Genomic DNA, 26582 nt, shown 5'->3' with positions numbered 1-26582 from the left:
TGATGAGGATCGCCGCCTTCTATGTAAAGAAGCTCCCTCATCAACAGCTTCTTCATTATCATCAATCATCATGGTGTCTATGACCGGCCCAGAAGGAGGACCAGTCGTCATCGCCACCGGAGATGACTCGGGGGGCATCAGTCTTTACCCTCTTATTCTATTCCCCAGTCGCGGAGGAACGTCTTCTCTTTGGTTGCTTATCCTCCGGCCGGGGACTCCGTAAAGATGTGTTCGCGCCCGAAACAGGCACGGAGATACTTGTTCGAGTAAGTACTTCCTGAAGCAACCTCGCTACATCAGCAGGATCAGCCAAAACGTCTTCCTCGGGGACAGCAACCGCAGGTAGACCTTATTTCTTGAGCAAGTCAGAAGGGTTCAATCGAGTTCTTCATAATGTAAGCAAGGTAAATTAAAATTACCATAATTTTTGGCCTTCCACCCGTATTTAAGGGCCATTTCTTTCCATAAACGAGTTTCGGACGTTGTGACATCCAAGATCTTTTGAACCCACCGGTCCGAACCTTCCACCACCGGTGGGATCCATCGAGTTGCTGAAACGTGCGAAGGGTGAAGAGTTGATACGACCACAGAGGAATATCTAGTAAAAAGAAATACAAAACAAAGAGCTTACGTGTGCGGTTCCAAGCGGCCGGAAAGGATGAAGTCGTTGTCGGAATGATGTTGTTGGTGGAAACTACAACGAACCATTTCATCCACCCACGGTCATTTTCATCATCCATGCTAGACAGCAAAGCATGGTGGAAACACTTACAAAGGTTTATCATTCCCCTGCGGAAGATTTTGGGGGAATAGAGATTCATCATATGAGCTAAGGTTAGCTCCTCTCCATTTTCCTAGCACAAGCGTCGAAGACAGGCGACCGTCCTCCACATTGAAGGACTTACCTACGCCAAACTCACTTGGTAGCGATCCAAAAACTCCGCAATCACGGAATCAAGCTCTCCACTCAAAGAAAACGCACCCAAAGTAAAGGGATACGTGTAAAAGTATGTAAAACCTTCCTTGGGAAGGGTCACTCGCTCTGATAGATCAGGAGAGATAATATTCAACTCATGGCAGCGACAGTCTTCCTTCACAGCAGGAATACTGAAAGGATGAATGGAAGAAGGGTACTTATTAATAGCCCATGTACGAGGGTTAGCAGTAGGGAATTTCTCTTCAAGGTCCTTTGTGGTACTGAGTTTTCTTGGGATGATGGAACCCACCGTTAGAGGAACAGAGTCCTCGATTTTGTTTTTATTCTTTGTAGAACCATCACGCTTAGAGAAAGAAGCCATTGAAAAAGAAGAAGGAAAAGGTTACGTGTTTGAAGAGAACTAGAGAAAGAATGGAAAACAAAAATGCAAATCAGGAGCTCGAGAAATTATGAAACGCAAAGAAAAAGAATGTGGCATATAAGTAAATTTTGGCGGCAAAATTCATGGCTGTGATTACCTCGATAATCGGCAAAAATTATGTTGAATCATGGGATAACGCGTGTTCGGGGCATTAAATGCGAAGAAACGTGCGTCTAATCAACTGTCAGGAACCTTCAGAGGGAGTTATAGTAATTCCCTCCAAAAAGGTATTTCTACCAACTTTCCGGTAACATAAAGTTAGTTATGTCACCGGAAAGCAGGGGGACTATCTATATAGGGTGAAATATGATATGGCACGTGGACGTCTAAAAAGAGGACACGTGGAACCCAAGACAGCAATGACCGATAACGTTCGCTGGTCACCGGGAAAGATAACGTTCAAAAAGGTGTGTTAAATGCTCTGCGCCCGGTAGCATTTAATAGTGAATATTCTGCAGCAATAAGAGCGACGGTCCGTTATAGAGAATTTTGCATTTATGTTCACCGTTACGTCTTCATCAATAACCCTCATAATTGACATTAAAAGAGGACATGATCCTAGGACTTCCTTCCCTATACATAGCTATAAATAGTGAGCTCAGTTATCATTGTAAAGAAGACGAATTTCCTGGCTAAACTTGTACTCTATTCTATACAAAGCTTTATACAATTTTACTTTCTTGCTTTTTGATCTCATCATCATTGTGCCCGAAAACACTGTTCCCGGAATTGTCATCTCTGCTGTTTTCATCTATATTTCAAGGCTAAGTATTATACATTTTTTCAATTATTGTATTATTTTAGGATCAAATTAATTCACTTGTCTAGAAACTACGTATAAATTCAACTGTACCGTTTTACGGGTAAACAACTTTACTACTAAGATATGCATGATAGGGAAGAATATTATTGATAGTTAACGTGAAGGGAAAGTTGCGGCCGCATTGTTCCCATGCTCCAGTTGTTCCCTATATTCAACTCTGTATTTTATTAAATTCCAGATGTTAATCTGCACTTTTTCTTTGATTGAGAAAATTTACATACCTTTCTAACGTGAAGAGCCTTTCTTACAGTATCATCATTGGCCCAAATCACAGAGAGTTCATACCAATCATCCTAGATAACCATTTTAATAACTCAGACAATAATGTTCCTTTATATATGAAATTTTCAATCTAATATGTTATACCAATTTGTGTTAGTTCAGATGATAACAGAAAAGTATGTGGAAATTCAACATCTCTTACTTCTTATAGAAGAATTAACCAAAATAGCTATTCACCCGACCTGTTAAACTAAATATAGCCGGCGGATATATGATATACATATAATTCATGTATAATATATGTATAATCAGTGTATAATCTATATATACCGGCTAGAAAAAATAAACAATCTCGCCAACTACTAATTTCTAATCTCAACATACACCCATAATTACATGTGGATTAATTGGAAGAGTTAGTAAATTGATAATCATATCTTACTCGACATTTAACTCCAGGAAGTGATGCAGGATTTCTAAGCTTTTGGACCATCTCATGCACCGATCTTCTTCTGGAGTAATAATGTGATTGAGGAGGTTTTAAGATAACTGGATCACAAAGTGGCTCCAGAATATGGTATTGATATATTCCTTTACAAATCTATATAAAAATAAACACATTATATTAACTTGACAAACAAAACTTTTGTTGGGGAAACTGGGAAAGAGTTCCAATTAAAAGGAAACAATTGCTAACCTTGGTGAATGTATGCATATCCCTTAGACAAGATGAATTACTTGGATCTATTTGCTCGTATTTTCCTCCACAATTAGCTAGCAATGACTATTTAAGAAAAGTAGAAACTAAAGTCAGTGAAGGATGAAAGTCCTTTTTAACGAAAAATATTTTCTGAAAAGTGTTTTCCCAGCTAAGAAAATGGTTTTCGGTATTTGATCGGTGAGTGAAAAATATTTTCAAAAAAAATATATGTTAAGAATTAATAAAAAAGAATTAGTAAATCAGAGAGTGTCTTAATGAATTTATTTAGTACTAAAGATTAATAATAATAATAATAATAATATAGTGGTAGTTGGAGCTAGGAGTATGAAGTTTAACAATAAGATAGTTGTAAGGAAAATGAGTTTGAGGAACCCTTTTGATGGAAAAATTTTCCTTGAAAAATAACTTCCTGTCATACCACATACATCCTAATAAACCAAACATGTCGAAGAAAAACGAGGAATTTATAGAGAGTACATGCCTCGTATAGTTATTTTCACGAGGAATTTATAGAGAGTACATGCAAAAGCAACCCTATAGTTATTTTCACGAGGAATAATTGTTACTGGATTGCCAAGTAAGTATCCCTGCAACAAATTTGTGATAAATCAACGGATGTAGAATTTTATACTGCGTGCCTATGATGGTAACTACGTATATTATTATTGTTTTTTTAATTTTATTTTGATATTGTTATTGAATTAGGATTGTCTTTTTTATTTAAGTTCACAACTTTTAGGAGGTTGGTATGTAATCTTAATAATGAGTATTTAACCCTAAAAGGCATCTAATGGCCCACGTTTGTAATTACATTAAAACTATATTTACAACCTCCCACGATAATTCTAGTAGAATTAGCACTCTTTTAGCTGAATTTTTTATGACTATGATGTCCTCACACGTTCTTCAACTATCCTACTGAGTACCTGATATCTTCACTAATATAGGATGTATATGTCCACTAAGGGTTAAGTAAATTAGAAGAAATATACACCTAATAATTTTTGTCTCCACCTAAATTTAAACTTAAGACCTAATGGTTCTCTTCATACTTTTTTCACCTTTGGATGCTGATACTATTAACTAAATGATTCCACGATAAAAAATGGAATGAGCTTGTTTACTATCCAAAAAGACATTAGTATATTTTTCAAATGAAAATATAATATTACGAACTTTAAGATTAATACGTGGCTTGATACCCATGTCAATACCTGCAATATAATAGTCATAAGGTTATTGTCTGACTAAATGGTTGAGTTCAAATAGGCTTAAACCAAAACATTTTGGTGTATGCATCGGCCTAAAATTTATTAATGTAAAGGCCAAATATAAAGCTTAGGTTAGACAATAAAATACTTACAACATTAATCTCTTCTCGCTATTTATTATCTTTTGCTTTGCAAAATAATTTTGCAATCCGAAAATCTTAATAATGATGAAAGTTGGGATTTATGAAGAAATTGAGGGACTATCAGTAATAAAGAGAATCTATCTTAGGGTGTATTTAATATTGCTTGAGTAACAATTGGAACCGTAATTCCACTATATGAGTCTCCGCCAACATAAAATGGATTTGTCACCGATAAATGCAGCTTGATTTGAAGATATAATGTTAGGCAAAATGCTTTTAATTTTGGTAGCAAGAATTTTAGCAATAATCTTATAAAAAGTAGTACATAGGCTAATAGGCCTAAATTGAGATATTCATGTTGGATTTTTAACTTTTGGAATCAAAGTTATGAAAGTTTCATTCCAATCACGAAGGATATATTTTGAATTAAAAAAGCTTCTAGCTGCGTCACAAATATCCTTTTCTAAAATATTCCAATATATTTGAAAAAATAAAGGTGTCATCCCATCAACACCTGGGGCTTTTAAAGGGTGCATAGCAAATATAGCTTTCTTAATTTCATCGTCATTTATATCCTAAGTAAGATACTGGTGTGAAGAGTCATTAATAGTAGTAGGGACATGGTTCAAAATATCATCAAAATTAGTAGAATTGGATGAAGTAAAAAGCTTATCATAAAAATTCCTTATCACTTGCAATAGATCTGCTTGTTCTACCACCCATTTCCCATCAGATGTTTGGAGACCATTAATAATATTCATTCTTCTCTTTTGTAATGTAGACATGTGAAAAAAAGAAGAATTTTTATCTCCCTCTTGTAGCCATAAAACTCTAGATTTTTGTTTCCAATAAATTTCTTCATCTCTATAAGCTTGTGATAACTCTTTTTTTAGCAACTTTAATTTGTTTATGTCAAAGCTATTAGGATTTCTTCTAAGATCTTCTATATTCTCTTTTTAATTCCATTAATTCTTATTTTAGAATTATCGTTACCCGCTCTTAACCATCCAACCAAGGACTTACGACATTGCTTAATCTTAAATTTGACTTTTCTTTGTAAAAATACATTAGCATCATTAGACCAAGCATTATTGATGATATTATGCACCTCTTCACGATCTATCCATCTGTAATCAAAATAAAAACGTTTTTTTCTTCATAAATGATATTATCATCTAGTAGAAAGAATTAGAGCAGAGTGATCTGAAGCTTCATTGATATATGAATTACATTAGCATTTTCAAACTTAATTTTCCAATTAGGAGAAACTAAAGCTCTATCTAATCTTTCCTCGATCACACCCTCATTTTCTCTATAACACCACCAAGTCCAAGATTTCCCTTTAAAACCTAAATCAACTGCACCTAAGCTCCAAATAAATTCCTTAAAATCTTTAAATGTCCAGTTATCTCTAATTCTCCCGCCTTTTTTTTCAGAGTTATCAATAATATCATTAAAATCACCAACTAAAATCCATAGAGAACCCCAATTTATAGATTGATCTATTAATTCGTGCATTTGTGTTCTACGGTGACCTCTATCAGTACTTAGGTACACAAAAATATACTAATAATCACAATTGGATAAGCTATTTTTTACAAGGATTTCATATATAAGGATGAAGTGTATGTTTGACATACCTGAATATCATTATTCCAAAATAAAGATAGGCCTCCGGATAGTCCCAGCGGTTCCACAATGGTTGCATTATCCATATTGAGTTGTCTCTGAACCTTTCTAATCATGTTTTCCTTATTTTTTGTTTCACTTAAGAACACCAAATTTGGGGAGTGGAGACGTAACGACTCCTTCAAAAAGGGAACTGTCAAGGAACCCCCCTCCCCCCAAGCCTCGATCGACAATTCCACACCATAGCTCTCATTGAGACGAGGGAAGCCATTTAGGGCTGGCCTCCCGCTCCACCATATTTTTCTGCTTTTTAGCAATACTTTCGTCATCTGCTTCATTAGTTTCTTTTCTCTTTTCTCCAGCATTTGTCTGTTGCATTGCATCTACAACTACATCAACTAAATTTGCTTCATTTATCTGTAATTTTCCTTTTCTTTTGTTAATAACATTCATACTTCCTTTCTCTCTTGCCATTTTCTTCCATTGTTTTTTCTTCACGTGTCCAGTACTAATTAAGGGTTTGAGGTGGAGAGTATCACAAGGAATGAATATTAATGTATGGAATGATCCATGGATTGCGAATAATAATGGTTTTATTACTAAAACTTTTCGTGCGAACAGAAATATTAATTTAAAAGTTTTAGAGTTAATTGATGAAGAAGACCACACATGGAAAATACAATATCTTTTCGCTAATTTTGAGCCAAATGATGTGTATACAATAATAATCTATTCCTTTTTCTACCACAGGAACAATGGATAAATTAATATGGCATTATACAAAATCGGGAAATTATGAAGTTAAATCAGGATACCATTTAGCAAAGCAAATATTTAGTAAGAACTCTAATAATAGATTAGATGCTCAATCTAGTTGTCATTCCTTTCCTAAATTGTTATGGGATTCTCCATGGAGGTTAGGAGTTAAAAATAAGCTTAAGCATTTTCTTAGGAAATGTATAATTAATTCCTTACTAGTAAACAGTAATCTTGCTAAGAGAATATCAAGTATGGAGAAAACATGTAAGATATGTGGTATTGAAAACGAGGATGTTGAGCATATGATGTTTAGATATCACCGCTCTCAACTAGTATGGAAACTAAGTCCTATAAACTGGCTTGATTTGAAAAAAATTAATATTTTTTTAGTTTGGTGGTATACTTTGGTTTCTAATACTAGACAATATCCTAAGTCAATAGAATTATTAAATTTAAGTGTTAATATTATGTGACAAATATGAAAAGCTATGCATATTAATCATGAGAGGTTTGAACCGCTTGATATTATTTCTAAGTCACTATTATATTATCATGAATATAAGGATATTTTAGCTACTTGCTCATCTACTTCTCCTCAAAATGGGATTTGCTTAGCGGCTCAACTAACAAACCACCAAGATAGCATATTATTACTTACTGATGTAGGTTTACAGGTGGATGCTAGACGTGCAAGTATTGGTGTTGCGGCTATGGATAGCCTTGGGAAATTGCTTCATGCCCATGGATCCCCAATCCAGTTTGTGGGAAAAGCCATGATAGTTGAAGCACTTGCTATAATAAGGGCTCTTGAACGTGCACTTATGAATGATTGGAAGAAGGTGAAGATCCTATCAGATGCAAAGAGTGTTATTGATACGATTCGGAAAAAAATTACTACTTCATGGGAGATAGAAATGACTTGTGAAGACATTGGAAGCTCTCGACTTTGTTTGATCATGTATACTTTGTTTAGATTCCTTTGTTTATATTCCTAGGAATCTAAACAAACTAGCACATAATTTAGCTAAGTTTTTTATTACTTTGTTGAAGGAAGTATCTTGGGAGAACTTTTTCCCAAGTTGGATTGTAAAAGATGCTATGGGCACCTTTGCTCAACTTGTTTATTCTATGCATTAACATAATATATACCTTTGAGGGGGAAAAAACATAAAATGGATTGTAGAGGTATTCTAAATGCTCAAGTAACCACTATATAAAATTTAAAAAGAAATGTTAATGAACTATAAGCGAATTTCCGACAAAACTTTCTGAGGGATATCTGACAAATATTGGCTCATCAGAAGCTTTTCGGAAGGATATTCCATCAGTATTCCAATATTTTTGACAAACCTCCCTCAGAAATTTTAGTTGGAAATTTGTTTATTCTTAATATATTGATTATACAAAAATCTAGCTTCCACATATATCAGTATATATACGGTCGAAATAGATTTCGGCCGTAGCACGTCCGATCGAGTTCAAACGATGATTTATCGAAGTAAGATCCCGAAGGTAGAATGAACTAACCTCGAACCCGGAAGGCCGATCCGTGTTGAGTTTGATATCATTATCGAGCTCGAATCAAAATCGAACCATGATGCAGAGTAGATCTATCGTTCTGATAATCTAGAGACCAACTAACATCGACCTCGAATCAATTCGAGGGCTCGAGCCAGGATCGGGCTCGAATCAAGGTCACGAGTTCGAGCCGAAATCAAGCTCAAACCAAAATCGAGGGTTCTAAGCAAGATCGAGCTCGCAGCCAAAAGCCGTTGCAATCCCACTAGAAAGAATCTTGGTAGAAATTATGAAAAAGCTGACTTATCATGGGTCTCCCACTGAATGTTTATTTTATTATGCTTAGAGTCAAATCCCTCCACTATAAAAGGGCTTGGTTACCATTTCTGTAGAACAAGTTTTTTTCCAGGCTTACATTGTAATAAAAGTGCTATAGTTTTCTACAGTAAAGAATCGTTTCTTTTAAATTTCTTAGATTGATTCTATTTGTTGAATCCTAAGATTCATTGTTCCTGATAACCTTATCTATTTTGCATTCTCCTCAATCTATATTTTTATTTTTATTTATCCTTGCATTTTGTGTTAAGTTACGCCACATATCCTTGGAACTACGTATAAATTCAACTCTATCCATTTTTCAGGTAAACAGTTTAGTGCCCACCGTGGGGCCGAGGATAACAGTGGTCATTTGATACAAATCTAAAAAAATACGCCATTGTGCTTTGCACTTATTTCCGAAAATATCTTGAATTTCGGATCAGCTATGAATAACCACCAATCAAATGGCTTCACCGATCGATTACGAAGTCGGTCTTCAAGATGAAACCAACAACTTGGCACCCGAGGCCGGAAGGCCAATTAACGATAGCTTGGCACCCAAGGCTCGAATCAAAGTACTTGAAATTCGAGCCGGAATACCATTGGATGTCAATTCACAAATAGCTTTGGAGGCAAACCAGCGTTCCGAACCGGAAAGAAGCATTCAGAGCAGTACTCGATCCGTAGCCCGAGACACCCAAAACGCGAGGGAAATCAGGGCCAGCTTACGTATGATCTTCAAGATGCTACAAGCCCAACAAGTAGCGATAGCCCAGCTACATAGCCAAACTCACGTACAAAGCAGGCCGGATTCCAATCCACTTCGATAAGTCAACCCCAGAACAGAGCCCGCCATAGTGAAATCTAACGAGCAAGAATCGAGGACTACTCCTGGAATTACTAAATTGCTCGAGAAAGTCACAAAACGAGTCGAAGCCAACGACAAGAGGGTGGAAACGTACAATGCCAGGGTCGATCAAATCACGGGGGCTCCACCAATGATAAAGGGGCTTGATTCGAAAAAATTCATACAAAAGCCTTTTCCGTCGAGTGCGGCACTGAAGCCAATCCCCAAAAAATTCCGTATGCCCGAAATTCTCAAATATAATGGTACGACTGATCCGAACGAACATGTCACCTCTTACACATGTGCTATAAAAGGCAATGATTTGGAGGACGATGAGATCGAATTCGTGTTGTTGAAAAAGTTCGGGGAGACCCTCTCGAAGGGAGAGATGATCTGGTACCATAATTTACCGCTGAATTCTATTGATTCTTTTGCCATGTTAGCAGATTCGTTCGTAAAGGCGCATGCTGGTGCCATAAAGGTTGCAACAAGGAAATCAGACCTCTTCAAAGTAAAACAAAGGCAGGATGAAATGTTGAGGGAATTCGTATCCCGATTTCAATTGGAACACATGGAATTAGCCCCGGTCACGGACGATTGGGCCGTACAAGCTTTCACCCAAGGGTTGAACGAGCTAAGTTTGACAGCATCACATCGGCTGAAATAAAATTTGATCGAGTATCCAGCGATAACTTGGCCAGATGTACACAACCAATATCAATCAAAAATTAGGGTAGAAGATGATCACTTGGGAGCTCCGTACGGACCCGTTCATCAGAACAGGACAGTTACTAAAAACCAAAAGGAGATCGACAGAGAACAAAGGTCGAACAGAGACCGATATCGACCGTACGTCGCAGATCGGGTGAATAACGGTTTAGCACGCAATGCATTTAGTAACAATCGAAGAATTGATCGAGGACAAAATTCTCGGGGGCTTATGAGTAAGAGAGGCTTCGATAAATATGCCGATCCTATAGAAGCACCTCGATTATCGGAATATAACTTCAGCATTGGTGCATTCGCTCTCGTGTCAGCCATCGGATGCATCAAAGACACTAAATGGCCTTGACCCATGCAGATCGATCCTGCCCGAAGAAATCCCAATCAAACGTGCAAATATCATGGTACCCATGGCCACAGAACGGAAGATTGCAAGCAACTAAGAGAGGAAATAGCTCGCTTGTTTAACAAAGGGCACCTTTGGAAATTTCTAAGTGATAAGGCGAAGAACCATTTTAAAGGCAGGGATTTCAGCAAGCAAAACAAGCAATAAGAACCGCATCATGTCATCCACATGATCATCGGCGACATCGATACCCCTCAGGGACCAGTACTTAAACGCACTAAAATATCGATGGTTAGGGAAAAGCGATCTCGGACTCAAGATTCGCGCCCATGGGGACTTTGTCCTTTGATGATGAAGATGTAGAAGGGGTCATCCAACCTCATAACGACGCACTGAAAATATCCGTACTCATGAATAAAACTAAAATTAAGTGTGTGTTAATCGATCCAGGTAGCTCGGCCAACATCATCCGATTGAAGGTAGTAGAGCAGCTCGGCCTACAGGATCAGATCGTACCCGCAACTCTGGTCCTGAACGGGTTCAATATGGCATGCGAAACCACCAAGGGTGAGATAATCCTACCAATAACATGGCCGGGACCATCCAGGAAACAAAGTTTCACATGATTGAAGGCGATATGAGATATAACGCCCTTTTCGGAAGGCCATGGATCCACAAATTGAGAGTTGTGCCTTCGACCCTACACCATGCCCTCAAATTCTTGACATCGGGAGGTGTCAAAACGGTGTACGGAGAACAGCCAGCCGCAAAGGAAATGTTTGTCGTCGACGAAGCTAAACCAATGTCCCCACTTTCACCGATAAAAGTATCGGGCCCAGAAGGAGAACGGGACACCAAATAGCAATCACAGACATCGGCTTCGACCCAGCCAGACAACCAAAAAATTGAAGAGAATGATGATCAAAGGGTCCCTCAATCTTTCGTGATTCCCGATGACTCCGACGCCACCAAATCAACAATCGAGGAGCTAGATTAAGTCATATTGATCGAGCACTGGGCCGAGTGAAATGTATACTTGGGAACGGGGTTGAGCCCCGAACTCAGGAAGAAACTCATTCAATTTCTTATCGATAACATCGATTGTTTTTCATGGTCCCATTTAGATATAACAGGGATCTCGCCGGACATAACGACGCATCGGCTAAGTTTGAACCCCAGGTTCAGACCGGTGAAGCAAAAAAGAAGACCCCAGTCCGAGAGAAAGCATGCATTCATAAAGGACGAGGTAACCAAGCTTCTCAAAGTAGGGTCCATTCGGGAGGTGAAATATCCCGAATGGCTAGCCAATATAGTTGTAGTCCCTAAAAAAGGGAACAAACTTAGAATGTGTGTGGACTATAAGGATTTGAACAAAGGATGCCCTAAAGATTCCTTTCCGCTGCCTAACATCGATCGCATGATCGATGCCACGGCCGGCCACGAGATCCTCACTTTTCTCGATACCTATTACGGGTATAATCAAATCCAGATGAACCCGGAGGACCAGGAAAATACTTCATTTGTCACCAGATATGGAACGTATTATTATAATATGATGCCCTTCGAGCTAAAAAATGCAGGGGCTACTTACCAACGCCTAGTAAATAAAATGTTCGAAGAACAAATAGGAAAATCAATGGAAGTTTATATTGATGACATGTTAGTTAAGTCCCTGCGCGCAGAGGACCATTTGACCCATTTGCAGGAAACGTTCGAGATTTTAAGGAAATACAACATGAAGCTCAACCCCGAGAAATATGCTTTCGGGGTTAGTTCGGGAAAATTCCTCGGCTTCATGGTATCACGTCGGGAAATAGAGATTAACCCCGATAAAATCAAGTCCATTGAAGACATTGTCGTTGTGGACAGCGTGAAGGTCGTACAAAGGCTAACAGGTCGGATTGTAGCCTTAAGCCGGTTCATCTCAATATCATCTGACCAAAGTCACAAATTTTTCTCTCTACTCAAAAAGAAGAACGATTTTGCTTGGACCCCGGAGTGCCAACAAGCATTAGAGGAACTAAAGTGATATCTATCAAGCCTACCACTACTTTGCACTCCAAAAACAGACGAAAAACTTTGTTTGTACTTGGCAGTATCGGAAGTCGCCGTAAGCGGTGTCCTAGTTCGAGAAGAGAAAGATACGCAATTCCCCGTTTATTATACGAGTCGAACCTTAGGAGAAGCGAAAACTAGATATCCGCTCCTGGAAAAATTGGCACTTGCACTGATAAGCGCCTCAAGAAAGTTAAGGTCGTACTTTCAATGTCATCCCATATGTGTCTTAACCACTTACCCACTTCGTAATATTTTGCACAAACCCGAGTTATCAGGCCGACTGGCCAAATGGGCCATCGAACTCAGTGGGTACGATATCGAATATCAACCCCGCACGGCCATCAAGTCTCAAATTTTAGCAGACTTCGTGGCCGATTTCACGCCAACCCTCGTACCTGAAGTCGAAAAAGAACTGTTGAAATCAGGTACATCATCGAGGGTATGGATCCTTTTTACGTATGGGGCTTCAAACGTAAAAGGGTTCGGGTTGGGCATAGTTTTGAAACCACCCATGGGTAGCACTATTAGGCAATCTATTAAAACTATCAGGTTGACTAACAACGAGGTCGAGTATGAAGCCATGATTGCAGGTCTCGAGCTAGCTAGAAACTTGGGAGCAGAAGTCATTGAAGCCAATTGCGACTCTTTGCTGGTGGTGAGTCAAGTAAACAAAACCTTCGAAGTTCGAGAAGGTAGAATGCAAAGGTATTTAGATAAACTGCTTGTCACTTTGCACCATTTCAAACAATGGACTTTACGGCATGTACCACGGGAACAGAATAATGAGGCCGATGCGCTTGCAAATTTGGGGTCGTCGATCGAGGTAGATGATTCGGGGAATGTTGTTCAGCTTTCGAGATCGGTAATCGAAAAAGGTCACGCCGAAATAAATTCTACAAGCTTAACCTGGGATTGGAGAAACAAGTATATTGAATACTTGAAGAGCGGAAAACTCCCATCGGACCCTAAGGATTCCAGAACCCTACGGACTAAAGCTGCTCGATTCACGTTGGCTTCAGATGGAACATTGTACCGAAGAACGTTCGATGGACCGTTGGCAGTGTGCTTGGGTCCGGGAGATACCGATTATATCCTACGGGAAGTGCACGAGGGTACTTGCGGGAATCACTCTAGAGCCGATACATTAGTTCGAAAAATAATCAGAGCAGGATATTATTAGGTCGATATGGGCAAAGATGTGAAGGAATTTGTTCGTAAATATGACAAATGTCAAAGGTTCGCACCGATGATCCACCAACCAGGAGAATAACTCCACTCGGTCATATCCCCATAGACATTCATGAAATGAGGAATGGATATCGTCGGCCCTCTGCCATCGACCCCAGGTAAAGCCAAATTCATTTTATTTATGACTGACTATTTTTATAAATGGGTTGAAGTGCAGGCGTTCGAGAAAATAAGAGAAAAAGAAGTTATAGACTTTATTTGGGATCATATCATATGCCGATTCGGGATTCCTGCTGAAATAGTATATGACAATGGAAAATAATTCGTTGGCAGCAAAGTAACAAGATTCCTCGAAGATGACAAGATAAGAAGGATACTATCGACGCCATACCACCCCAGTGGGAATGGGCAGGCCGAATCAACAAACAAAACTGTCATTCAAAACTTAAAGAATAGGTTGAACGACGCTAAAGGGAGATGGAGAGAAATCCTGCCCGAAGTCCTTTGGCCATATCGGACAAAATCAAAATCCAGTACGGGGGCGACCACATTCTCCTTAGTATATGGGTCTGAAGCATTGATACCAGTCGAAGTTGGTGAACCCAGTGCCAGATTTCGATTCGGGATGGAAGAATCAAATAACGAGGCTATAAATACAAGCCTCGAACTATCAGACGATAGATGAGAAGCTGCTCTCGTCAAATTGGCCGCCCAAAAGCAGTGAATCGAAAGATATTATAATCGAAGAACCAAGCTCCGCCATTTCACGCCTGGGGACTTAGTGTTGAGAAAAATTACCATCAATATTCAAAATCCGAACGAAGGGAAACTAGGACCGAATTGGGAAGGACCATATCAGGTGCTCGAGAACATCGGAAAGGGATCGTACAAGCTCGGCATTATAAACGGCAAACAGCTATCAAGTAGCTGGAATGTATCACATCTAAAGTGGTACTACTGCTAAGGTACCACCTTTCCATATTCATTTATATCTCAAAACTAACCCCTGCAGAAGTTCAAACAAGGGATAAGATGGATCTCTCGCTTGAAAGCACGTGTTGCACTCTTTTTCCCTTAGACCGGTTTTATCCCAAATGGGTTTTTCGGCAAGGTTTTTAATGAGGCAACCATTGATTGTGTAGCATTTACAACAATATCCGAGGTCTCGCAAGAAAGTTATTTCACAACAACAGGGTTCCAATAGGAAAACTTGTAAGAGCCAAATGGTCGAAGCGAACCATGCTCATATAGATTGGTCCGAACCCAGGCGTATAATAACGTGCGAAGAAAGTTCTCTCTTCTTTATCGGCATCTTATATCGAAGGAAAATTCCTTTATTTTGAGATTCGTTATGCAATCAGAATTAAGATAAACTCGACGACTAAGCCTACTGGATATTTTTATTTCGAGTTCGAGCAAACACTCACTCGACCATTACGCATACGGGCTACATTACTTCGAGTTCAAATCATTCACTCGACTAAGCCTACATGCTATTTTTATTTCGAGTTAGAGCAAACACTCACTCGACCATTATGCCGACGGGCTACATTACTTTGAGTTCGAATCATTCACTCGACTAAGCCTACGAGCTATTTTTATTTTGAGTTCGAGCAAACACTCACTCGACCATTACGCCTGCGGGCTACACTACTTTGAGTTCGAATCACTCACTCGACCATTACGCCTACGGGCTACATTACTTTGAGTTCGAATTATTCACTCGACTAAGCCTACGGGCTATTTTTATTTCGAGTTCGAGCAAACACTCACTCAACCATTACGCCTACGGGCTACACTACTTCGAGTTCGAATCACTCACTCGACCATTACGCCTACGGGCTACATTACTTCGAGTTCGAATCATTCACTCGACTAAGCCTACGGGCTATTTTTATTTTGAGTTCGAGCAAACACTCACTCGACCATTATGCTTATGAGCTACATTACTTCGAGTTCAAGCTAACACGCACTCGACCATTACGCCTACGGGCTACATTACTTCGAGTTCGAATCATTCACTCGACTAAGCCTACGGGCTACTTTTATTTCGAGTTTGAGCTAACACTCACTATTTTTATTTCGAGTTCGAGAAAACACTCACTCGACCATTATGCCTACGGGCAATATTATCTGCATGGGTAATTACAACGTAAAAACTAAGAACTAAACTTCTCAACCAAGAGCGGTCTCTTCTTTATCAGCCCCCCCCCCATTTTCGAATTCGCTCTTGCTCCCATCGTCATCATCATCGCCATCAGAAACCAGAGCTTCATCGTTGGCTTCGAGTTCTTTGGCCCTTTTTATCTCTTCGGCACTTAGCAAGTTTGGCAACCCAATGCGCTCGAATATCGGCGAACTCGATTGCCTCTCTTGCCTGGACTTGGGCAGCTTCAGCATCGGCCCGATAGACGGCCACGAGCGCATCCGCATCGGCCTTTGCTTTTTCGGCCTTGGCAAGTACAGAGGCCAACCTAGTCTCAAGCTCCTCAATTCTTCTTGCTTGAACCAGGCCTTTTTCCTTCATTTTCTGAAGTTGGGTTTCGGACGATGATAACTGGGCTCGAGCAGTCTCTTTTTCTGCAGCAAAGCGGTCCATACCTTTTTCCCACTGCAAGGACTCCGTTTTTATCATGTCGACCTCCCCACGAAGCTTCCCGATCATTTCGATTTTTTGCTGCAGGTGTGAGACCGAAATGTTAGCTATCGTTCCGGTATCAAGCCCATAGGCTTTCAAAAGCATCATTACTTGCTCAGACAAATCGGTCTGATCTCGATAAGCCTTGGCCAGCTCAGCTCGGAGGTCTTTTATTTCCTCTTCTCTCTGCCCTAAGGAAAGTCTAAGGGAGTTTCTCTCGTTAGTAGCCCGTTGTAGGTCGGCCGCGTATCGATGCAACTCATTCTGGGACCGAGAACATTGTTATCGATGAACTGCCACTGCCTACAAAGGAACAAGAAACGAAGTTAACGAAAAACGAACAAAAAGATTGTACCTACAAAATAATTTTAAAAGCTCACCTGATTCAAAGCCTGCCGCAATCCGTGAAAAAGATCCGATTCATCACCAGCACCGGCAACGTCCTCAATGCCGGTAAACAAGTCACAAAAGGGATCCTCTTCATCGTGAGGCCTGTCTAGATCGAGGGCTCCCAGAGCTTGAGCTTCCCGAATCACCCCTGCCGAAAAAGCGGGAAAGGTAGGCGAATCTTCGATCGCTGCTGCCCCAAATGACTCGCTTGGAGCGTTCCCCTCGGTTCGAAGGGGTTCGAGGGGCTCTTCGATCATATCCCCTGCGGGTTGACTCCGATGAGATACATCTTCGATATCAGATAGTTTGGGGACTCTACCCGAATCTTTCTCCGGTATATCTTCAGTTCGAGGCGGAACCTCATAGAGCATCATCGATCCAGCCGGCGATGAAGCATCGGTGGTTCTCTTTGTTCGGACCGCCAGCGCGAACTCATCGTTCTCTTCTTCTTCTTCTTCTTCTTCATCTTCATCCCTTAGACGCAGAACGGATTCCACGGTCAAAGGAATGGCATTCTTGTTCGGCTTACGAGCCGTCCTCTTCTTTGGTTTTGGATATTCGGGAACCGAGGCTCTCTTCCTTTTATTTTCCTTCACCAGCTTTGGGACAGAGGCCGAAATTTCCTCCTCATTGGACAAAGGCCTCAAGACCGCATCTTTACCCATACCTGCATATGGGAAACCTTATAAAAAGTATTTTGAAAATCACCTCGTTCGGATCATCAGAGTCTGAGAAATGAGCTTACCGTAATTTTTGGCCTCCCACCGACCCTTTGACAAATCACGCCATGAGCGCTCGACGTATGTGGAGGTCGAAACAAGGGCTCGTATCCAGTTCTTGAGATCGGGAACTGCTCCGGGCATCCAGGGAACCGCTACATCACAAAAAAAAAGGATTGTCGATAAGAGAATAAATGAAAGAACAAAATAGAAGCAACAACAAGATCACACTTACGTTTCATATTCCACTCCTCGGAAAAGGGCATCTTTTCAGTCGGAATCAGGTCTGAAGTCCTTACTCGAATGAACCTGCCCATCCAACCCCGGTCCCTGTCTTCGTCAATACTCGAGAACAGAGCCTTGGTAGCCCGACGCTGGAGTTTTATTAACCCTCCTCGAAAAAGTCGAGGACGGTACAATCGGATAAGATGATCGAGGGTGAACGGCATCCCCTCGATTTTGCTCATAAAATATCGGATCAGGATAACGATCCGCCACAAAGAAGGATGGACCTGGCCTAAGGTTACCTGATATTGTCGACAGAATTCAATAACGACGGAATCGAGGGGACCCAAAGTGAAAGGGTAAGTAAGTATACACATTCAAAAACCCTTTCACGTAAGAAGTGATATCTTCGTCAGGGGTAGGAATTATTATTTCTTTTTCACCCCAATTGCAATCCTTCTTTAGCTGATCGAGGTGCTTCTCGGTTATCGAACATATGTACCTCGATACCGGCTCACACCGGCCAGGGACCGATGAACCTTTATTGACCTTAAAATCTAAAGTAAGGACACATGCCCCGGGAACACACTCCTCAAGCCGTGGTTCTGCCGGTGTCTCGTCGGCGGCACACTGTGAAGATAAAGCCTTCTCTTTCTGAGGAATGGTTTGCGATATTTTCGCCATTTTCGAATTCAAAGGTGAGGAATAGAAGAAAGTGACAAAGATTTGGTAGAATTGAAGAGGGATTTTTTGCAGAAAGAAATCACAGATTTACTGGTAAGTTGGAGAGTACGAAGAGGAACTTGGGAAATTTGGAAGATAGAAGATGTAAAAGTGGTAAAAGATAAAAGAAAGGGTTATTTATAGGTTCAAGCGATGGCGGTTCAGTATCAGCAGTGACCGACCACCGCCTGACATGCATTAAATGCCTTGAAAGACTAAACCGACGGGACAGCTACCAGATGCATCATGGTCGAACCCGATGGAAACGACAGGATATAATCCGATCGAGCTGTTAAAAAAAATCATATCGTTTCTCGCCACATTCTTTCCGAGAAACGAGGGGACTATCTATGTACGGTCGAAATAGATTTCGGCCTTAGCACGTCCGATCGAGTTCGAACGATGATTTATCGAAGTAAGATCCCGAAGGTGGAACGAACTAACTTCGAACCCGGGAGGCCGATCCGTGTCGAGTTCGATATCATTATCGAGCTCGAATCAAAATCGAACCATGATGCCGAAATCAAGCTCAAACCAAAATCGAGGGCTCTAAGCAAGATCGAGCTCGCAGACAAAAGTCGTTGCAATCCCACTAGAGAAAATCTTGGCAGAAATTATGGAAAAGCTGACTTATCATGGGTCTCCCACTGAATGTTTATTTTATTATGCTTAGAACCAAATCCCTCCACTATAAAAGGGCTTGGTTACCATTTCTGTAGAGCAAGTTTTTTTCAAGCTTAGATTGTAATAAAAGTGCTATATTCTTCTACAGTAAAGAATCGTTTCTTTTAGATCTCTTAGATTGATTATATTTGTTGAATTCTAAGATTCATTGTTCCTGATAACCTTATCTATTTTGCATTCTCCTCAATCTATATTTACATTTTTATTTATCCTTGCATTTTGTGTTAAGTTACGCCACATATCCTCGGAACTGCGTATAAATTCAACTCTATCCATTTTTCAGGTTAACACAATACTAACGCAGAAATTATCAATTACACTACTTACCTTGCGAAGAAATTGATAAGCATGATCACCGGTTTGTATATTATTTGAATGGTTTGCCTTTGATGTAGTAGCATAAGAGAATCCAGCTCCTACTGGCAAATCTAAAAAGATTGTGCTTGCGACCTAACAATAAACTTAATTATTAGAACTTGCAGAAATAATCAAGTATTTTCACAAATATTTATATCTCGATAAAATAATTCTTTTTACATGAGCACAACCCTTTTTAGTTTTACCTTTGTATAAGCATATGGATTGAATGATAATGCTGGCAATTTCCCATCATACTCCTTGTCATCAAATAGCACAGGTCCTGTAGGCTTTAGCTACTGAGCTAATAACTAAACAAAAATGTCATTTTTAAGGGAATTTTTTAATTAAATATTTGTCCATCTAAAATTGAAAATATCTTAATAGTAGTATAAAAGATATACTTCCTCCGTTCCGATTTATGTGAACATGTTTGACTGGGCACCGAGTTTAAGAAAAAATGAAGACTTTTGGAATTTGTGGTCCCAAACAAAAATCAAAAAGGGGCCCAGAGTATTTGTGTGGTTATAAAAACTTCTCATTAATAAGGGTAGAATTGTAAGTTTATGCAAAATTATTTCTAAATTTAGAAATTGGTCATTCTTTTTGGAATGAACCGAAAAGATAATATGTTCACATAAACTGGAACGAAGGGAGTATTTCTTTTGTCCTGAACTGGGTAATTAATAAAGAATGGTAACGGGTTCATTTGACATTTTTTCCCCTAAACTTTTTGATGTTGGCTAATTCAATAATTCTTAGTACTATAAACTAAGTTAAAATAACAACCACACTTCAATAAAAAATTTGAGAAAAATATGTCTTCAAAGGAAACGTTCATGTAGATGCAAGACTATTGAACTTTTTTTCAAAAAATAAAAAATTGGAATAAAGAAAAATACGTTTTACCTATTTTGGTTACAACTGCATATAGGGCGGAGCAACCAGGTCCTCCAGCAATCCACAGAATAAGCGGATCGACTTTAGGGTTTGACTGTGACTTTATAAAGTAATATAAGAGCTGGACTTCATCTGCTTCACCTACTCCTATATACCTTATATAGTATTAATAGATATAAAATAATCACCAAAATAGAGGATTTTGAGAATTATGTCATTTAAAGTGGCTAAATGAGTATGACTAAATTAAGTAACAAAGTATAGTACTTAACGTAGAAAAGAAAAGGCACATCGACATTTCAAATTTTATTGTTTCTTTTCCGTCGGAGCTTTCTTGCTATGTAAATTAAGTTCAGAGAACTTATAGCTATACATTGGGATGCAAGTGACTATCAGAAACATACATTTTCATGTACAAATGCTATTGTTTTGTGTGCATAAACCAGGATCAGAAGCTCCTCTCGATGTTACAATTGCAACATTTGTGCAACCATTTAAGATTGTTCCATAGGTTTACTAAAGATGGATTTGAATCTATTATGTCAAATGTCTTCAAGGTTGTAAGTAGTTGAGATAGTTATAAACTTCAGATATTTTGAATGAACTTATAAGAGTGTGATATGTTTTAGAACTCGAATTTGCGCTCTTAAGCCTTAAAATTTTTATTTTTACCCTTCTCGATTTGCGTGCGCAGTCCGGACATGTTTCCAGAAAGCTTTTGTGTTGAAAATTGATGAAAATAATAATTTATGCCTTAAAAGTTGATTTTAGTTGACTTCGGTCAATATTTTTGGTAAACGAGCCCGGATCCGTCTTTTGACGGTCCCGGTGGGTCCGTAACAAATTATGGGACCTAGGCTTATGCCCAAAATCAAATTCGGAGTTCCCTAGCTTGAGTTATGAATTTTTGATGAAAATTGAAAGTCTGAAAATTTATTATTTTTAAGAATTGATTGATGTTTGGCATTGTTAGTACCGGGTCCGTATTCTGGTTCCGGAGCTCGATACAGGTTCATTATGATATTTAAGACTTGTCTGTGAAATTTGGTGAGAAACGGAGTTGATTTGACGTGATTCGGACGTCCAGCTGTGAAGATATGAATTTTAAAGTGTTCTTGAGAATTTTATTCGATTTGGTGCTAAATTCGTAGTTCGAGATGTTATTTTGGCGATTTGATCACGCGAGCAAGTTCGTATGATATTTTTAGACTTGTGTGCATGTTTGGTTTGGAGACCCGAGGGCTCGGGTGTATTTCGGATAGGCCACGGGATGTTTTGGACCTAGAAAATCTGGTATTTTGGTGCAGCAGGTGTTCTGACATGTCCTTCTTCGCGTTCGCGAAGGTACTCTCGTGAACACGAAGAGTAAACTGGGCAGCTGAAATTTTCTTCTTCGCGAACGCGATGCGATGGTTACCCTTCGCGAACGCGACCAGCTCCTCGCGAACGCGTAGTGTTAGGCACACCTAGGGAAGAGTCGATCGTTCCTTCATCGCGAACACGAGCAATGTCTCGCGAACACGAAGGCCGGGGGGAGTAACCATCGTGAACGCGAGCAGGTTCTCGCGAATGCGAAGGATTAGCAGCCTGTACCCTTTGCGAACGCGATAGTGGCCTCGCGAACGCGATGCACACTGTCACCCAGTGCATAAAACAGAATCAAACACGGGTTTAAGCCATTTCTTCAATATTTTTCAAGAACCAAACGTGTTGAGGTGATTTTCAAGAGTAATTTTTTCTCCCAAAGTGTTGGTAAGTGGTTCTAAACTATTTTCTTTCAATTACCCATTACATTTCTTGAATTATCAACCTAAAATCTAGAGTTTTCATGGTAGAATTAGGGGTTAGGGTAGAAAACTAGGGATTTCAGAAATTTGGGAATTTAGACCTCAATTTGAGATCGGATTCCAAAACTAATTACATATTCGGGCTCGGGGGTGAATGGGTAAAAGAATTTTTATCCGAATCTCGGGTTTTGACCAAGCGGGCCCGGGGTCAATTTTTCAACTTTTTGGAGGAAAATTTGGGAAATTTAATTTATGCAATATAATTGATTCCTTTAGCAATATTTGATATTATTGAGTAATTTTGATAGATACGAGTGGTTTGGAGGTGAATTCAAAAGGAAAAGCTGTGATTGAGAATTAAGTGGCTTCGGAACAAGGTAAGTGTTGTGTCTAACCCTGACTTGAGGGAATTAGGAACCTTAGCTTACTTGCTAAGTGAAATCCATGTGAGCGGTGTATATGTGAGGTGACGAGTACTTATGCGCCGCCAATTTACCTGTTTTCCATGTTTCTCTGTTTTTCTTATATTGTCTCTTTCCTATGCCTAATTGCTACGTGTTATACTACTATTGTTCAATTTATCGTTCTTATCATGTTTACGGATTTTCTGGTGATAATTGAGTTTTTATTTCAAAGTTGAGATTGATATTATGGAACCAAATGTTGAAGTAAGGTTTGTACTTGCTATTCTATCTCACTGTTGTTATTTATACATTGCATTATGGTAAGGGAGAGTGTTAATGCACGAAGGGTGATGTCGTGCCATATTGTGAGTATTAATGCACGAAGGGTGATGCCGTGCCATATTGTGAGTGTTAATGCACGAAGGGTGATGTCGTGCCATATTGTGAGTGTTAATGCACGAAGGGTGATGTCGTGCCATGATATGAGAGTTAATGCATGAAGGGTGATGCCGTGCCGTTTTTATTGATTTTATGGTAAGATTGAGAGTTAAAGTACGAAGGGTGATGCCGTGCATTTTTCCTTTACTGTATTCACTATTCATGTTGATTCATGGTATGTTGACTGCTCCGGTTATTATTCTGTTGTATTTCTTTATCTCGTATTCTCCTCAGCGTGTTCCCCTCCCGACATTTCCTGTTTAGTTTTTTATTTCTGTTATTTGTATATACACTGTTAAATTGTACAGGTTGATTTGCAGGTGCCTTGCCTTAGCCTCGTCACTACTTCATCGAGGTTAGGCTCAACACTTACCAGTACATGGGGTCAGGTGTACTGATACTACACTCTACACTTTCTGTGCAGATTTTGGTACCGGCTCGGGTTGATCGAGATTTTTACTATTGGTCCGCTGTTCAGAGACTCATGGTAGATCTGTCGACGTTCACAGACCTTGAAGTCCCCGTCTATCTTCTCTGTCCTACTGTTTCTTTCATTCAGACAATTGTATTTCTTTCAGACTATTTCTTGTAGAAAACTCTAGAATGCTCGTGAATTATGACTCCAGATGCGGGTGGTAATAATTAATACAGTTTTATAATATTTCGCACTTATCGTATTTTATCTTAGTTAATTATTGTTATTTACTGAATGGAAATAAGGAATTGATTTAATGATTTTCTAACGTTGGCTTGCCTAGCAAGTGAAATGTTAGGCGCCATCACGGTCCCGTCGGTGGGAAATTCTGGATCGTGACAAGTTGGTATCAGAGCACTAGGTTGCCTAGGTCTCACGATTCACGAGCAAGCTTAGTAGAGTCTGTAGGATCGGTACGGAGACGTCTGTGCTTATCTTCCAGAGGCTATGGAGTTTAGGAACAAGTTTCACTTTTATGTTTCTCTGTCGTGCGATTTTGCTTTCTCAATGCTGATTGAACTCTTCTACTCTTATTCTCTCGCAGATGGCGAGAACACATACCGCTTTCTCAGCTAAGCAGCAGCCATAGCCTCCAGTGGCAGCTCCTACGCGGGGAAGAGGTTGAGGCCGAGGCCGTGCCAGAGGCCGAGGCAGGGGCAGGGCTAAGCCTAGAGCCCGAGCAGCAGCCCCAGCAGTGGAGCCTCAGATAGAGCTTGACGAGGAGGTTCCAGCCTAGACTGTTCTTGTCGGACCAGCTCAGGTTCCGAAGGGGTTCATTGCTACCCCAGTACTTCAGGATGCTTTGGTCCGTTTGGTGGGCCTTATGGAGAGTGTGGCCCAGACTGGCGCATTTCCCATGGCACCAGCAGTCTCTCAGGCTGGAGGAGGAGCCCAGACTCCCATCACTCCTGCTCCGGAGCAGATAGCTCTCCAGTATTAGGCTCCAGCAGCTCAGCCAGTCAGATTCGTTCAGCCGGTTATTGCGGCACAGGTCGGAGATGGGCCAGCTATGTCTTCTGAGGCTTTATGGAGATTGGACAGGTTTATAAAGCTCTTTCCTATTCACTTCAGTGGTGCTCTTTCAGAGGATCCCCAGGAATATCTTGACAGCTGTCATGAGGTCCTACGAAACATGGGTATAGTGTAGAGCAATTGCATTTCAGATGATTGGTTTCGCCAAGAAATGGTGGAGAAATTACTTGTTGACTAGACCAGCTGGGTCGTCTGCTCTTACTTGGGATCAGTTCTCTCAGCTCTTCATAGAGAAGTTTCTGCCTATCACATTGAGAGAGGAGCGTCGCCGTCAGTTTGAGCGTCTCCAGCAGGGCAGTATGACTGTTACTCAGTATGAGACCCATTTTGTGGATTTGGCCCGTCATGCTATTCTTCTGCTTCCCACCGAGAGAGAGAGAGAGGGTGAGGAGGTTTATTGATGGACTTGCTCAGCCTATCAGATTGCAGATGGCTAAGAAAACTGGGAGTGAGATTTCTTTTCAGGCGGCTGCTAATGTCGCCAGACGAGTCAAAATGGTTCTTACTCATGGAGGTCAGGGGTCTGACAAGAGAGCTCGTCATTCCGGTGAGTTTAGCGGTGCCTCATCTAGAGGCAGGAGTACTTTTGGTAGAGGCCATCCTCCCAGGCCATTTCATTCAGCGCTCCAGGCATCCCACGGTGCCTCAGGTGGTTGTAGCCCTCAGATACATTATTCCGACCATCTAGCCTACAGTGCACCACCAGCTCCTATAAGTGCACCTCCACTCCAGAGTTATCAGGGTGGTTATTCAGGTCGACAGGGTCAGCAGTCACAGCAGCCAAGGTTATGTTATACTTGTGGTGATCTGAGGCACATTGCTAGATTTTGCCCTCGGGCAACGGGCATCTCACAGCATCAGAGTTCTCGTGCCATGGTTCCGGCACCAGTTGCTGCACCACCTGCTCAGCCAACTAGAGGCAGAGGTCAGGCAGCCAGAGGTAGAGGCCAGACTGTTAGAGGTGGAGGTCAGGCTGTTAGTGGTGGAGACCGACCAGTTAGAGGCCGTCCCAGGGACGTAGTTCAGGGTGGTGGGGCCCAAGTTCGGAGTTATGCTTTCCCAGCCGGGCCTGAGGCTGAGTCATTTAATGTTGTTATCACAGGTATTGTTTCAGTTTGTAGTAGAGATGCTTCAGTTCTATTTGATCCAGGATCTACTTACTCCTACGTGTCATCCTATTTTGCTTTCTATTTGGTTGTGCCCCATGATTCTTTGAGCGCTCCTATGTATGTGTCCACACCACTAGGAGATGCTATTGTCATAGATCGTGTTTATCGTTCGTGTGTGGTCACCATTGGGAGTCTTGAGACTCGTGTAGACCTTTTACTTCTCGATATGGTTGATTTTGATGTCATACTGGGTATGGATTGGCTGTCACCTTATCATGTTATATTAGATTGTCACACCAAGACGGTGACCTTAGACTTGCAGGGGTTGCCTCAATTAGAGAGGACAGTGAATCTTGTCCATTCTGCCAGCAGGGTTATCTCTTATGTGAAGGCCCGACATATGGTCGAGAAGGGGTGTCTAGCTTATTTGACTTATGTCCGCGATTCTAGTGCGGAGGTTCCTTCCCTGGATTCAGTGCCGGTTGTTCATGAGTTTCCATAGGTGTTTCCTGCAGACCTGTCGGGGATGCCACCCGACAGGGATATTGATTTCTGCATTGATTTGGCTCCGGGCACTCAGCCCATTTCTATTCCGCCATACTGCATGGCCCTGCCAGAGTTGAAAGAATTGAAGGAGAAGTTGCAAGATTTGCTTGATAAGGGCTTCATTAGACCTAGTGTCTCGCCCTAGGGTGTACTTGTGTTATTTGTGAAGAAGAAAGATGGATCGATGAGGATGTGTATAGATTATCGGCAGTTGAACAAATAACTATAAAAAAACAAGTATCCATTGCCGAGGATTGATGATTTATTTGATTAGCTTTAGGGTGCCCAGGT

At 40.5% G+C, this 26582-nt stretch overlaps 1 protein-coding gene across 1 annotated transcript in view; it reads right to left on the bottom strand.

Annotated features, from left to right (window-relative positions):
* Window positions 1–20994, bottom strand: part of LOC142171782 (serine carboxypeptidase-like 18) — a 53813-nt gene extending 32819 nt beyond the window's left edge. Inside the window, exons 1-12 of the mRNA XM_075235486.1 lie at window positions 20972–20994; window positions 20510–20655; window positions 19807–19883; window positions 19567–19693; window positions 11955–11974; window positions 4630–4719; window positions 4301–4339; window positions 3658–3711; window positions 3101–3187; window positions 2846–3004; window positions 2403–2474; window positions 2220–2326 (exon numbers count right to left, since the gene is read on the bottom strand). Coding sequence (XP_075091587.1) covers window positions 2220–2326; window positions 2403–2474; window positions 2846–3004; window positions 3101–3187; window positions 3658–3711; window positions 4301–4339; window positions 4630–4719; window positions 11955–11974; window positions 19567–19693; window positions 19807–19883; window positions 20510–20655; window positions 20972–20994 — 1001 coding nt within the window. The remainder of the gene's footprint in view (window positions 1–2219; window positions 2327–2402; window positions 2475–2845; window positions 3005–3100; window positions 3188–3657; window positions 3712–4300; window positions 4340–4629; window positions 4720–11954; window positions 11975–19566; window positions 19694–19806; window positions 19884–20509; window positions 20656–20971) is intronic.
* Window positions 20995–26582: the final 5588 nt, after the last annotated feature.

Source organism: Nicotiana tabacum, chromosome 17 (genome assembly GCF_000715075.1).
Source record: "Nicotiana tabacum cultivar K326 chromosome 17, ASM71507v2, whole genome shotgun sequence".
In the NCBI taxonomy this organism is placed as follows: domain Eukaryota; kingdom Viridiplantae; phylum Streptophyta; class Magnoliopsida; order Solanales; family Solanaceae; genus Nicotiana; species Nicotiana tabacum.
The sequence above is the reverse complement of the archived record's forward strand: the minus strand, read 5'-3'. Positions and strand labels throughout refer to the sequence as shown.